General features: G+C 54.1%; 1 protein-coding gene and 1 pseudogene across 2 annotated transcripts in view; both read right to left on the bottom strand.

Moving 5' to 3' along the window:
- SCUBE3 (signal peptide, CUB domain and EGF like domain containing 3) overlaps window positions 1–2,761 on the bottom strand; it is a 33,224-nt gene extending 30,463 nt beyond the window's left edge. Inside the window, exon 1 of one of the 2 annotated variants that reach the window (XM_036248649.1) lies at window positions 2,637–2,761. In XM_036248649.1, the coding sequence (XP_036104542.1) occupies window positions 2,637–2,721 (85 nt within the window). In that variant the 5' untranslated portion in view covers window positions 2,722–2,761. The remainder of the gene's footprint in view (window positions 1–2,636) is intronic. The other variant, XM_036248650.1, reaches the window with a different exon arrangement.
- A 255-nt stretch (window positions 2,762–3,016) lies between these two features.
- The window catches only part of LOC118621332, a 38,683-nt pseudogene continuing 27,432 nt past the window's right edge, over window positions 3,017–14,267 (bottom strand).

The following is a 14,267-nucleotide window of genomic DNA, read 5'->3' as shown; positions in this document are numbered from 1 at the left end:
ATTATCTTGGTTATCCAGTCTGTCTACTTTAAAACACTCAGACAGGCACTTGAAAAACACTCAAAACCATGTACCCTCGTGCTCACTCACCCCATCACAGCCTACCCACCCACTCATCCACACTCATCTTAAAGACACGAGCACATCCGCATTCACGCTTAACAAGAAGTCACAATTTACACAGACACCAACTGTGTAACCTGTGGGTGATCCTAGTGAAACATGTGTGCTCGTGCGCACACACACCTCACCTGCACACTCGGGCTCCTGTCCCTCTCCTCTTCCCCATTCCACACCACTTTGGTTCCCCCCACTGCCAATCTTTGGAGAAAAGGGACAGAGATCCAGATACCCCCAGGGGCACAGTAACCGTGCACGATACTTGCCAAGAGTATTCTGTATTTTAAAGACCTGCTAGGGCTTCATTTAAAAGCATGCAGCACTGAAGGTGCACTTTATAGAACTGGTGAGACCGAGGAGATACGTGTGGGAGCGAGGGATGTCCACGGCATCCTGTGATGGGCAAGGCTGCCCTGCCCATCGGTACTTGTCCTTCCTGTGGCACTGGTCTGCAGATTTGGGTCCAGGGACATCCCTCTAACTCAGCAAACCTGTTGTTTGGAAATCTCTGGCAGACCAGCTTGATAAATTTCCTGAATAGCAGGGTCAAAGGTAGCTGAAAGGAGAGGCTTAGATTCTCCGCCCAGCTAGACTCAGGTCAGTAGGAAGGAAGATGCAAAGCGAACGACAGCCCTGTTAGAGCAAGTGTGGCCAGGATGTGAGACAGGCAGTGGACAGAACTATTAGTCTGTAAGTCCCTTGAGGGCGAGGCCCTCCTCTCTGGCTGCATTTTCCACAGTACCCAGCAGGGTGTCCCAGGAAAGAGTGGGCCTAAGAGGACCTTCTGCCCGTGAAAGGTGGGCTGACCTCCCAGGCTTGAAAGCCTTGGCTTGAGGGCACCTGTCTCTATCTGCCCCCATCCCCCTTGAATGAATATACTGCTTGCTCTCCCTTTCCCCCAGCCCCCACTCCCACTAGGCCACTACAGACACTGGCTCCAACTTGAAAGAGGCCCTTATCTTGTCTCTAGATTACTGCATGAAATCTGTTCCTTCCTTCAGACTAAACTCCCTAGCTAATTCCATGTTATGAGTAAGTTAGCACGCACTACAAAAGCCAGCTTTGTTTACAAAAACACAAGCAAATCCACAGTGGGAGAGGGGCTGCTCCCAGGCTGGGGGTGGTAGTGGTAGTGGGCTGTCTGGAACCAGGACTAGAACAGAAGCAGTTGGGGGCCGGAAGGGCTGGGGTGAGTCTGGCATTTGACAGCTGAGGGTCTCTTACATTTTGGTTCTGTTAAAGGACAGGCTGGAGGGGAAAGGGTAGTTGAAGAGGCAATGTTCTGGGGAAGAGAATGGCATTGATATAGCACCTTCCTCTGGACAGAGTCGGAGTCCATCCAGTACAAAGAGCAGCTTAGGAACCAAGTGCTCAGGCTCCGGCACACAGCGATCTGACTACCAGAGACACAGGCTTGCCCAACTCCCAAGTTCAACTTTCCCTTCTGGCCCAGCCACCTCCACACCCCAGCTTGGCTTCAGGAGCCCCGGGGATAACAAGCAGAAGAATCATATCCTCCTAGGCAAAGCCTTGCCAGGAGGAGTTTTCTTTTTGCCCATATAAATCTCTTCCTGGGTGAGGACATGATGGGGGAAGGGTGCAGCAAGAGGTCAAGGGGGAGGGGTGGCTGTCCCCAAGAGAACTGTAGTCCACCAGCCTGGTTTCTGCCAGCACAGCCTTGGGACTGGCCAAGCATGAGCCTAGGGTCAGGGATGGGGGCAAGAGGGCCTCCCTGTCTCTCTCTCTAATTCCTAGAGGGATCTGTCAGAGCTCCCCAGCCTGGAATTTTACTTTGTTATTTTAATGCAATTCTGACCTGGATTTAAATGGAATTGGAAACCCGAGGCCTTAATAAATAAATATTATGATAAGAAATGAAAGCCATGCAAGAGGAAAGAGATTTCCCCCCAAAGAGGCAGAAATGCAACATTCTTGCCTGGAACCAGAGTCACAGAAAGTTTCTTCTCTTCTTCAGCCTCCCCCACCATCCAGTGAGAGACGAGTTGCTTTTTCCATAAAGATCCTAGTTTTCTTTAACACCTTTCTACTGGTAAGAAGAAAACTTGGAAATTTCGATCTAACTTTGCACGAGGACTGGGTACGAGGGGAAGAAATCTGTGGCATGGCTGAAGTTTTCATTCTCAGTCTGTCCAGGCCACAGCTGAAGTTTCTGGCAATGTCTGAGAGAAGATTCTATCCCCTTCTTCTAGAGGACAAGAAGTTTCAAAGATGCTGGGGTGTTAGTGAAACAGCCAGAGTTCTGAGGTGCGTGGTCGCGTCTGCCCAGGACCCCCCACCCCCCAACTTCTTACTCATTTGTGCCACCCTGGGCTTATCCAGCCTTTCGCCTGGGGCGCAGCGCCCAGAGGTCAGGTCCCCAACCCGGGAGTTGGTGCACCGTGCCGGTCCTGACAGCAGCACGCTTCCCAGCACCTGCCCTGCCCCTCGGAACTCGCGCCCCCGCCCTCGGGCCCCGCAGACCTGCGCCCCGCGGCCGCGCGCCCCTCCTTCCTTACCTTGCACGGCTTTGCTGTGCTGGGCGGCGCGGGCGTGGACCAGCAGGACGAGCAGGCAGAGCCCGGGCACACGCCCCGAGCCCATGCTGGAGCTACCCGCGGCCGGGCGGCCGGGCGGCCGGGGCCAGTCTACTAGCTCCCGGAGGGCGGAAGCGGGCCGGGCCCCCGCGCGCCGGAGGGGGGAGGGGAGGGGCGCCCCTCCGGGGCCCGGCCGGGGGCTGCGGGTGCAGGGTGCGGACCGCGGCGCCCTGGCGGGAGGCTCCCGATGCTGCGGCTTCTCCCGATCCGACGCCGGGAAGAGCGAGGTGGAGAGCGCGACGAGGCTGGGGGCGCCCGGAGCCGCTGACGGAGGGAACCCCCGCCCTCTCCAGCCGGGTGTGCTATCGGCGGCGGCGGGGCTGCTCCGTACAATCCCACCCAATTTCCAGCTGCGCCCGGAGCTGCAGCGGGAGAGCGCGCAGAGCCCGAGCGAGGGACCTGAGAAAGGGGAGGGGAAACGCAGCGCAGAAACACGCCCTTTCTCCCTCTTTCTTCCTCTCGCTCTTTCTCCGTCTCTCGGGCTCCGTCTCTTTTTCTTCGCCTTTCTCCTCCTCCTCCTCTTTCTCCTCCTCTCCTCGCTCCTTTTCGTTTTCTTCCTCCTCCCCCTCCTCCTCCTCCTCCTCCTCCTTTTTCGTGCCCTTTTTTTCTTTCAAATGGGGCCTCGGCGCGGCGGCCGCTCCCCCTGTGCGCCCGGGCGCGGCGGCCCCCTCCCCAGGCTGCCGGGCCGCTGCCTGCAGGAATTTACAATCCGGCGCTGGGGGAGCGGGCCCGGTCTCCATGGAGACGGCTTCCCCGGGAGCAGGGAGGTCAGGCGCAGACCGCGCACAATCAATGGATCAATGCAAGTCCCGCTCGGCTCCAGACCAAACAGCACCCGGCTCCGGCTCGTCCTCTCTCCCTGCGGAAAATTGTGGGGGGTTAGGGTGCGCCCCCCGCTCGCACGCGACGAGGGCCGTGCGACGCAGGTTTGCACGCACACCTCCACGAGCAGACAAAGAGAGCGCGGGGTGTCGGGGAGACTGGGGTGGACAGGATCGCACGGACACCCAGGCGTGTCCGCCAACACAACTCGACGTGTGGGACACCGCCACATGGGACCTCGAAAAACAGAGAAGCTCTAAAACCGGAGGACTACGCCCTTCAACTCCACCACACCTCTCACCCTCAGGACTCAATCCCCCTACCTAGTGCTGAGTCCGCTTTAATTGAGGACCAAGAAGAAAGCAGACTTCCCCCGTTTAAAACTGCCAGTTCCAGGGCCAACTCCCTTGCGGTTAAAGCCTTGGAGGTAGCCCACTGAGCCACCCTACCCAAGTAGACCTGGGCTTACATATAAAATATTCGAATGCGCTCAGCACATGGGGCAAAAGCCAACCTACAGAGACATGCTTAATGAGTGTAAATACAAAGACAAAGATTGTACAACAGCTCTTTCAGACCTGCCCTTGAAGCTTTAAGATGTGGTCCTGACCAGCCCATTAACCCTTTATCCCTCCAGCTGCAGGACCAGCTGAAGAAAGATAAATGTGGTTTTTAAACACAGGGCAAAGTATGCCAAAGGAGCAGTGTTCTGAACCATGAACACTGCCTCCTGACACATTCACCAGCATTGCATGCTCTCTCCTTCCACCTAGCAGAAAGAGGGAAGACCTCTTGAAAGGTGGGGAGGGCTTTCTTGGAGTATGGGGTTTCATTCTGATTGAGTCTGTCAGAAAATTATGCTTCGGAGCCAGTTTCTAGGGAAGAGACCACTGGGACGCAGACTAACCTCACAGAGCCCTAAGGGTACCCAGCAGAAAGGGACAATGACCAGGACCTCCCTGAAAAAACTCAGTTCTTGGACCTTTGACACTGGCAGCCTACATCAGCTGGATGTCAGGAAGGCCTTGTCAGCGGTCTTCGCCCCCAGGAGAACTGAGTCCTTCCTTTCCTGAGGAATGAGCGGAAACAGACTCAAGCATTTGGTTTTCTCGTCCCAGCTCCATCCTGGGATGAAGATTACCTTTGGGCAAATCTTATCTCCATGGCCACTGTGTCCTCACCTAGAATCCAGATGGTAGATGAGCTCAGTGGTGGAAAGGACACTGTGCCCTAGGAAGCCTGGGGAGGAGCCTTGAGACCCTCTCTGCATGGTGTAAAGGATGGTGGTTGGAATGGGAGCACATAGATCATGGGAATGGTGTGGAGGCCACAGAAATGTTGGCTCAGATGATCTCCAAGGTCCCCTCAGTCCTGTCATCCTAGGACTTGCCTCCTTCATTCCACTGACAAACCCCTCCCCTTGAAGCAGCTTGTCTGCTGCCACCAATTATGTGTGGGGCTGGAGGACAAGTGCAAACTTGCCATCCTCTCTGCCCAAACAAGAGAGTGGTTTTAAAAAAAGAAAAAAAAAAGAAAGAATTGTAGGTTGCCAGATGATACCTGATCTATACAGGGGGAAAGGGAAAGAGCCGAGGAGCCCCTTGGGTAGGGGGCCTTGCTCTGGACACGGGAGTGAGCTTCTCTGCGTCTAGGCAGGAGGGCTCCAGCCACGCTGACACCATAGGTGAGACCGGCACGGAGGGTTCTGTGGGGGCAGATCAATAGGTGATCTCAGGCCTTCTCTCCAGTTCAGGGTGATTTCCTGGTCCTCTGAATGTGGACATTGCCCTGGCTTGGGAGAAGGGAGGCTTGAGTGGGTCATCCCACCTTAGCAACCATGTCTCCAGGAGGCTTGGTGTCCTTTACTCTAGTTTCCTTACCTCCCTTCTTTTTCCAGTTCTTCCTCTGTTTCCTCTGCTCCTCTCAGACCAGGTGAGCTTCCTCCACATCTGAGCCGAGAAGGCAGTTCCTGCCCTGCTCCCACCATCCATTCTGGGTCCAACGCACCGCCAGCCCTTCAGAGGGTTCAGCAGGAGCAGAAGCAGGGCTTGTGTCACTGGGGCACTGTGAATTGGGTTGCTGGTCACACGCCCTCTGCTCTGTGCACTCCTGCAGGGACTCAACTGGATAGTGACTCAGGAAGATGACAAGGAAGGGACAAAGATGTGTCTCCTGCAAGGGGTGCGACAGGGGAAGCAGTACAGGCCCTCGCTGGCCGGGGCAAAATGTCCCTGGGTTTCCTGGGCCTCCCACACTCACCTCTCAGGCTGCAGTTTGCTTTTGGGCTTCACTGTCCTTCAGGGATACTTCTGACATTCATTTCATTCTAATTTTTCCTGTAAATGTCTAGGGAGAAGACGGGGCTGGGGGGTCCATAGTTGGTTTATCTCTGTTCTGATCCTGCTTAGGGCTACCTAGTTAGGGCTCTACCACATCCAGGGATCTCCCTTCCCCTCCAAGTCTCCTTCCATTAGCCTTTGCTTTTTCTTCCTGCTCCTCAGCTTCTCCATCTGTGAAACGGGTCCAGTGACTCTACCTTGACAGGCAATATAGTCTAATGGAGAACATGTGCACGTTGGAACTAGACTCCCCCAAGATTAATGTCAGGCCCTACCATTTCCCAGCCTTCTACTTATTCTTGGTAATTTATTTCACGTCTTCTGACAATGGGAATAAAAATTCCTACCTCCTAGCGTTACGGTGTTAATTAAATGAGATAATGAATGGAAAACCCCTGGCACATAGTAGGCATTCAACAGGCAGTGGCCATTGTTGTTATTTCCACTCTTTTTTGGTAGGAACAAAGGCCACAGAGTTGCTAGTAAAGGTATTAAAGTGCCTGGGAAGGAGCAGCCTTGTCCACGGCTAGACTGATGCCACTGGGTGAGCACAGCCAAGCAGGCTTGGTTTCACCACCCCCAACAGGTTCCTGTCTGTCACACATTCCTTCTGAGAAGTTTCCAAAAATGCCGTGCATTCCAGCACACTGCTTTGTCTGCACCACTTCCAAGTTGGAGACTTACAAGGAAACTCACCTGCAGAAAAGGTAGCTCCAGAATTCCTCCTTCCCTGCCCTTCGCGTTCAGAAGGCACGGACGCTCGGAGACGCAAATTAGAGCTCATCACTACCATCTACTGAGTGCTTTCTTCTCTTTCTTTCTTTTTAAAAATATGGTTTTTATTGATTTGAGAGAGAGAGGAAGGAAGATAGAAACATTGACCAGCTGCCTCCTGCATGCCCCCTACGGGGATCAAGCGTGTGACTCCGGTATGTGCCCTGACCAGAATCAAACAGGTGACCTCTTGGTGCCTGGGATGATACTCAGTCCACTCAGCCACACCGGCCAGGCGTACTGAGTGCTTGCCATGTGCCAGGCACTCCCCCACTAGTCTGTGTGGCAAAAATTGTTATTCCCATTGTGTTGTTGGGAAAACTGAGGCTCAGGTAGGTCAACCTGCCCAGATGACCAACTAAGAAGAGACAAAGCAGTTTTGAAGAAAAAGTTAAAATATATGAACAAACAAAATGGCAATGAATACATATCTATCAACAATCGAATCTACAAACAAAATGAACAGGCAGAACAGAAACAATCTCATAGATACAGAGAACATTTTGTTGGTTGCCAGGTGGGAGGGGGGTTGGGGGATGGGTGAAAAAGGTGAAGGGATTAAGAAGAACAAATTGGTTGCTAGACTGACAAACCTCAAAGGGAAGGGGGTTAGAGGGTGGGAAGAAATAAACCAAAGAACTTATATGCATAACCAATGGACACAGACAACAGTGCGGGAAAAGGCGGGAGGGGGGTGGGGGTGGGGGAGGAGGGGGGTCAATGGGGGAAAAATGAGGAACATCTGTAATACATTCAACAATAAAGATAAAATAAATAAATAAACAAACAAACAAGAACAGACAGAGCAGGACTTGGGCCTAGGCCTGACTGAAGCCTGTATACCTCCTCCATTCTCTACACTGCCTCCTCTGACACATTCTTGTCCCTGTCGTGGTTAGTCACTGGGGGCAGGCTGAGGGTCACAAACTCGCCCCTTCCCCACTAGAAGCAGTAGAGTAGTGCCCTTGCTCTGGAAGGTCATACAGGAGTAGAACTTCAGAAGACTTTCGACATCACCTTTGTCTGATGGTGAGAGGTCACACGATTTGCCCAAGATCACACAACATACTTAAGAGGCAAAGCCAGGAGCAGAACCCATGTCTTCCATGACTCCTGACTCCTGGATTCATGCTGCTTAGCCTGTCCCCTCAGAGCTGCCAGTCCCCCCTCTCCCCGCTGTCCCTCTTCCTCGTCCTGATGCTTCGGTCAGTCACAAGTCCTTCCATCAAGTGGCATATGTTTCTTACCTCATACCCTCCCCCAACACACACTGTCCTGGGCCCTTTGGGATGTGTCCAAAACAATAAAACTAGAAAACGCGAACCCTGCTCAAAGAGGTACACCAACAGCAGCGTCTGGTGGCAGACCCTCTGCATCCCAAGGCGAGCGCCCCCACTGCGTCCCACCAGGAGGCCGAGAACCGCGTGTGCAGAACAGGCTCTCCGAACTGCAACCGCGTGTGCAGAACAGGCTCTCCGAACTGCAACCGCGTGTGCAGAACAGGCTCTCCGAACTGCAACCGCGTGTGCAGAACAGGCTCTGCGAACTGCAACCGCGTGTGCAGAACAGGCTCTCCGAACTGCAACCGCGTGTGCAGAACAGGCTCTGCGAACTGCAACCGCGTGTGCAGAACAGGCTCTCCGAACTGCAACCGCGTGTGCAGAACAGGCTCTCCGAACTGCAACCGCGTGTGCAGAACAGGCTCTCCGAACTGCAACCCGACCGGAAGTGCCGCAGAGTCAGAGGGAGCAGAGTGACCGTCCAGAGGCTCAGGGACGAGGAGGAATTTCAGGTGAATCTTGATGACACTTAAACAGAAAAACAGACAAGATAGAAATATAAAGAAACAGCAGTGGTGGACAGGTGGGAGAATAAAAGACAACTGTCAGAACAACAGCAAAAGAAACAGAAGGAAGGGGGGACGGGGATCGCGCTGTCAGCGGGCAGGTTACCCTGGTTGGCCCGAGTTTCCCACCTGCCATTTGGATGGCCCGGGAGCCATGTGGCCACATAGGCAGAGGAGTGGAAGCCGCACTCGCAAAGACTCTTCCAACCCTGAGGTTCTGGGAGTAACGTGCCCCAAGGCCTTAGTGTTGCCCTTACAGAGAGGTGCCTGGAGTCCTGCGAGGACTTAGGGCTGGGCAGCCTGGGCCAAGCTGCCCACACCTGTTCCAGCCTCTCCTCTGGCCACCTGGTTGGCCTCCTTGGCTCCTCATCCTAGTGTCCTCCCAGCCCTTCCTCCCTGCCCACCCCCGCACCTGAGTCCCTTTGCCACCTGCTTCCTCCCCACCTGCTCCCTGGCTGCTTCCATGAAGAAAACAAAAATCTCCAACCTGCCAATTGGCATCAACATTGATGTGTGATTCCAGACCCTCCACATCACAGGGCAAGTCTCCAAACTGCCCCAAGCCTGCACCATGTCCCCTTCCACACAGCTGTTCTTCTAAACTTTGGGCTCCCCTCTGCCATCCTCAGCCCCCCTCAACTCCTGTTTTATTGAGAAGCCAGAAGCATTCTGGCATGAACTTCTGATCCCCCACCCCCTCTCCCTTCACTGCTGGGAGAGGGATCCTTCCTTTTGGCCAAGGCCAATCCCACATACAAGAGCAAAGACCCCCACCCCCTCTTGCCCCTGCAGGGAGCTGGCGCTGTCAGTCATCCCCTCCTCGTCCTTCTCCTGTGAATACAGTAGAACCTGCAGCACCCACAGCAGCAACAGCCCTTCCGACTCTTGTCTTTCCGGCTTCTGAACTTCTAGGAGGAGTCCGCCTGCTGTCTCCATTTCACCGCTCCGCTTCCCCCCTCCCCCCGTGCAGCCTGGCCCAGGCCCCTGACACCCTCTGCTGGGTCTTCAATGACTTCCACACCTCCGTATCCAGGCTGCCACCAGCCCTTACCTAGCCGGACCTCTGTGCATCACCAGAAGCCTCCGGACATTGTCCTTTCCCTTCTGGGAGCCCTTTCTTTTCCCGAATCTCCGGCGGCTGTCCCTCCACGGGCTTCTTCGGTGCCTCTAGCTCGGCTCTTCCACGCACGCACTGTGTCCTCCCAGGCACTCCGCCGGAGACAGCAGGGGTGATGGAAAGAATACTGGCTTTGTGGCCAGAAAGTTCCAAGTTGGAATTCCAGCCCCATCCATAGATGAGCTTGATCACGGTTCTTCACCTCTCAGCTTCAGCGTCCTCATCTACAAAGCAAGGAGGACACAGTTCTGCCCCTGCAGGTTGCTGGAGGGTTACTGCTAAGTCCAGCACAAAGTAGCTGGACACATCTGGGCGTTGCGGCTCCCGCTGCCACCAGTGTGCCGACGGCTCCCCAGCTACACCCCACTTCTCTTCCAGCGCGTCCGATTTTCGGACACATATCTCTAGCTTCCTCCTCTTTTCTATTTAGTCCTATGTTTCTGCCCAGTGGTATTTTTCAAGACCTCAAGCTGAACCGACCCCAACCAAACTCATTGTTCCTCCCAACACTGTCTCCTGACCGGTCCTCTTCCTCTGAGCTCCATCCCAGGTTAACGACTCCATCAACCCCACTGGACTTCTCAGAGCCTGTAAGGACTCTTCCCACCTCCCCATCTCACAGGCCACCCGATCCTGAGGATGAAACTTCTGAAACCCCCCTCAAATCCGTCCCTCCTGCCCAGCCGGCGTGGCTCACTGGTCGAGCATTGACCCAGGCACCAAGAGGTCCCGATTCTATTCCTGGTCAGGGCACATGCCCAAGTTGTTTGCCAAATCCCCAGTGGGGGGCATGCAGGAGGCAACCAATTGATGTTCTCTCTCATTGATCTTTCTATCTCTCTCTCCTTCTCCCTTCCTCTCTCTCTAAAATTAATAAAAACACATTAAAAGAAAAAATAAATCCATTCTTCCTCATAGTGTGACCTGGGTACCATTGCCCGGCAGGGTCAAGTTCCAACTCTTCGGCATGGCATACGTGGCCCTCTGAGCCAGTCCTGAGCCCCTTTCTCCAGCGACATTTCATGCTTCTCTTCTGATCTCACCATCGCTACACATAGGCCACATGATGCCTGGCACATACCAGCTGGAAACCCATTACTACCCTTCAGACTTCAGCTGAAATGGACCTTGTTGATGAATTCTTCTTACTGCCCCAGAGGCTTGGAGCTGAGTGGTTTTTGAAACCCGACCCTGTTCGTGCTGTACTGTAATGGTCTGTGAAACCTTTGACGGCAAGACCCATGTTGATCACCACCCTATTCCCAGTGCCAATACGCCTGGCACTTAGTTGTGCTCAATGAATGTTAGTTGAATGAATGAAAAAGTGAAGAAATGGTGAGCTCATGGGAGTCCCAAGGAGAGGTAGAACAGCCATCCCCTGACCTGTCTCCCTGCCCCCCACGGGCCTAGGAGAGCTGCAGCCGGCCCGAGGGACTGGGGGCAGCAGAGAGTGTTAACTGGAGGAGCAGTGTGGAGATGCTCAGCTAAAGAAAATCCGCAGAGCCCAGCCGGTGTGGCTCGGTGGTTGAGCGTCGACCCATGCACCAAGAGGTCACCAGTTTGATTCCAGGTTGTGGGCCCGGGCCCCAGTAGGAAGCATGCAGGAGGCGGCCAGTCCATGTTCTCTCTCATCAATGTTTCTCTCTCTCTCCTTCTCCCTTCCTCTCTCTCTAAATCAATAAAGAAAAAAATATATTTTTTAAAGAAAAACTGCAGAAGTTCAGTGGGTCTAGGAGGGGACTCTGGCCAGAGACCCTCAGATTCTGGAAGACAAAGAAGCAGAGCTAGAACCTTCAAACCAGAATTCAGGATCCCCCCAAAGGTTTGGAGCACTGGATGGTGGCAGCCTGGATAAAGTAGCCAGAAGCAGGAGACTGGTGACAGAGGCCTGGGGCTAAGGTAGGTGGGGTGGGGTCCTCAGACAGCTAGCTCCCATCTGGACCAGGGGGAAACAGACTCCGGAAGTAGAACCCTCATCATCTCCACCCCTTCATCAAAGATCTTTCCTACAGATGCTTAAAATCCCATAATTAGAGGATCACTCCTTTGAGCCAAGCCTGTGTTCCTTGGATCCCAAATACCCATATCCCTGTGAGAGAGGGAGACAGGATTAAGCCTTTACTTTAGTTGCCAAGTAAATCCTTAACAATGGTGTACAGAGGAGGGTCTTTAGGGGCCTTCATAATGAACTTCCTAACTTCGCTGAGAGCTGACTCCACCTTGCCCCTCCTGCCCTGTTCTCTTATGGCTCTCCTCCCCTGGGTCCCCACTGGGTTCCCTGCCTCGAGGGAGAGAGGGAGAGAGGGAGAGAGGGAGAGAGGGAAACAGGGAGAGGGGGAGAGGGGGAGAGAGGGAGAGAGGGGGAGAGGGGGAGAGGGGGAGAGAGGGAGAGAGGGGGAGAGGGGGAGAGAGGGAGAGAGGGGGAGAGGGGAAGAGGGGGAGAGGGGGAGAGGGGGAGGGGGGAGAGGGAGAGAGGGAGGACCTCTCCATCTCACAGTGTAATTCCTGTGTGTATCCTGGAATACAAAAAGGGTGGGTGGGGGTATCAGGGCAAGTTCAAGGTCCTCATGAACCAATTAATAAGGTGAATCACTGTAAAACAAAGTTCACTTCCCCAATATTCTGTTTTATTCTTTTTTCCAAGAAGGGCTCCCATAGGACTGAGAATCCTTTCAGAAGATGCTGAGAACCTGCAGCAAGGAAGGGGCTAAAATGTTGCCAGCTATGTGCTTATGCTCTGTCGATTTCCCGCAGAAGTCTGCCTCCCTTATTTGGCAAGAGGCTTTCCATTCTTGGTGCCCCTCTCCTCTATCTTACATGGAGAGCTGTCCTGGGCATCATGCTGAGCTGGCTGGGGAAGACGCAGGGCATCACAGCCAGGCTGCGATTCCTTGCTTGGTGTCCCACCCTATCCTGCAGAAGTCAGTCCGGAGGAGGCTGCAGTGTGCTGGAGGAGGACCAGCCCTGACCCTGACTAAAGGCCGTTCTTTCCCTTGATCAGCCTAAGGGCTACTGAGGAAAGAGAGGAACTCATTCTAGTTCACACGGCCCCTTCATGTCCCGTCCTGGAGGGACTGATTGACAAATTCAGTTGCTTCTCCTTGGCCGCCCCAAGCTGTAATGTCGCCCTTCACCAGTAGGTGCCGCCGTCTAACATTCCATCCTCCAGCCCCTGGCGAAGTCCTGCAAGCCCACCTGGGGGAGCCTACTCCAGGAACACAGTGCCTCAAACAAATTTGCAAATGAAATTATTATAAAGAAGATACACCCCATTGGCGAAGTAAAGATGTGGAGTTAATTGTGTGTGGGTTTCTCTATAACCATAGATTCCATTTTTAATGAGTTTGACTTTCCCGTGCACTTACTATGTGCCAGGAGCTTAATGGATATGGGAATTCAGAGATGACATGGTTTCCCCTCTCAAGTTCACAATTAGGTAGGAGAGAGAAATTTCCAGCTAAATAATTAAAATATAAGGAAGAACATGATAAATGCCCAAATACGGAGGTGCCAACATAAAATTCTAATGAGGGCATGAAGGAGACAGATGAATTCCAGCTGGAAGCTTAGGGATGACACGGAGGAGGAGAGGGTTCAGAGAAGACATAGAATTCTCATGCACGGAGCTGGATGAGGAGGGCGAGGGCTTTGCGGGCGGTGGAAGGGAGGTGAGCAAGGACTCGGAGGGGGACCGTCTCCCGGGAAGTGATCATGTGGTTGAACCAGAGGCAAGCATGAAGGGGGCCGGGAGGAAGATCTGAAGGCAGGATGGGCCAGACCATGGAGAGAGCCTGTTTCCCTCCGATGCGAAGGGGTTGACATTGTTGCATAGGCTTTGGGACCCCTGATGACTTGAAAGCAACGCTCTGGGCTTTACTTATTCTGCAGGACTTCTCCCGTGTTTGGGGAAGTTATTTCATTACAGGTGCAGGAAGAGAGCAGAGAGGAGAAAGGGGAAAGGGGGAAACAGAAAAGAGTGAAAGGGAGGAAAATAATGGCTGGAAGGAAAAGAAAGATGGAGAGCGCAGGGAGGAAGAAGCAGCGGCAGGGCGGAGGCCAGGCAGACCCTGCACTGGGAGGAGGCTCAGCTCAAAGGCTGTGCTCAGGGAGCCGCTCGGGCTTTTCCAGGCCAGCGGCCTCTGGCTCCCGGCCCTCGACCACAGAGGACAATGTGAGGCGGATTTGTTTGGTGATGTGTTTTCTGCTGGTCCTGTTTGTTTGTTTTCCATTTTTCTGGCGGTGGACACGACTGTGGTAGAGAAACAGGAGGCAGTCAGGGGCGTGGCTGGCAATGACAATGGTCCCCAGGCCAGCTGAGCTGGTGGGATCCTTCAGTGGGGGCTTATGGGCATGGGAGCTGGACTTTTGATGTCCCTGGGAGGGACCTCTCTGTGGGAGCCCAGAACCAGGTGGCCTGCCCAAGCCCAGAGATGGTTTGCCCCAAGCTCTTTGTCCCTGTCTCCCCGGCCCTGGCAGGAAAGAATTAGTCCTCGAGGCCTGGGCTCCTTGCCTGTGCAGCCAGGAGTCTGCTGGGCTGGGGAGCCCGTGGGGGTAGCAAGAGCGGCTACTTCCAGTTGGTGATGGGGCCTCAGGGGGAGTCCCCACGAGCCAGCCTGCTCCGAAGCCCCGACAACGATGAGTCTGGCTCCCTCTCT

Source organism: Molossus molossus, unplaced genomic scaffold (assembly GCF_014108415.1).
Source record: "Molossus molossus isolate mMolMol1 unplaced genomic scaffold, mMolMol1.p scaffold_m16_p_8, whole genome shotgun sequence".
Classification (NCBI taxonomy): Eukaryota; Metazoa; Chordata; class Mammalia; order Chiroptera; family Molossidae; genus Molossus; species Molossus molossus.
Note: the sequence above shows the minus strand (reverse complement) of the source record. Positions and strands in the feature narration are given on the sequence as shown.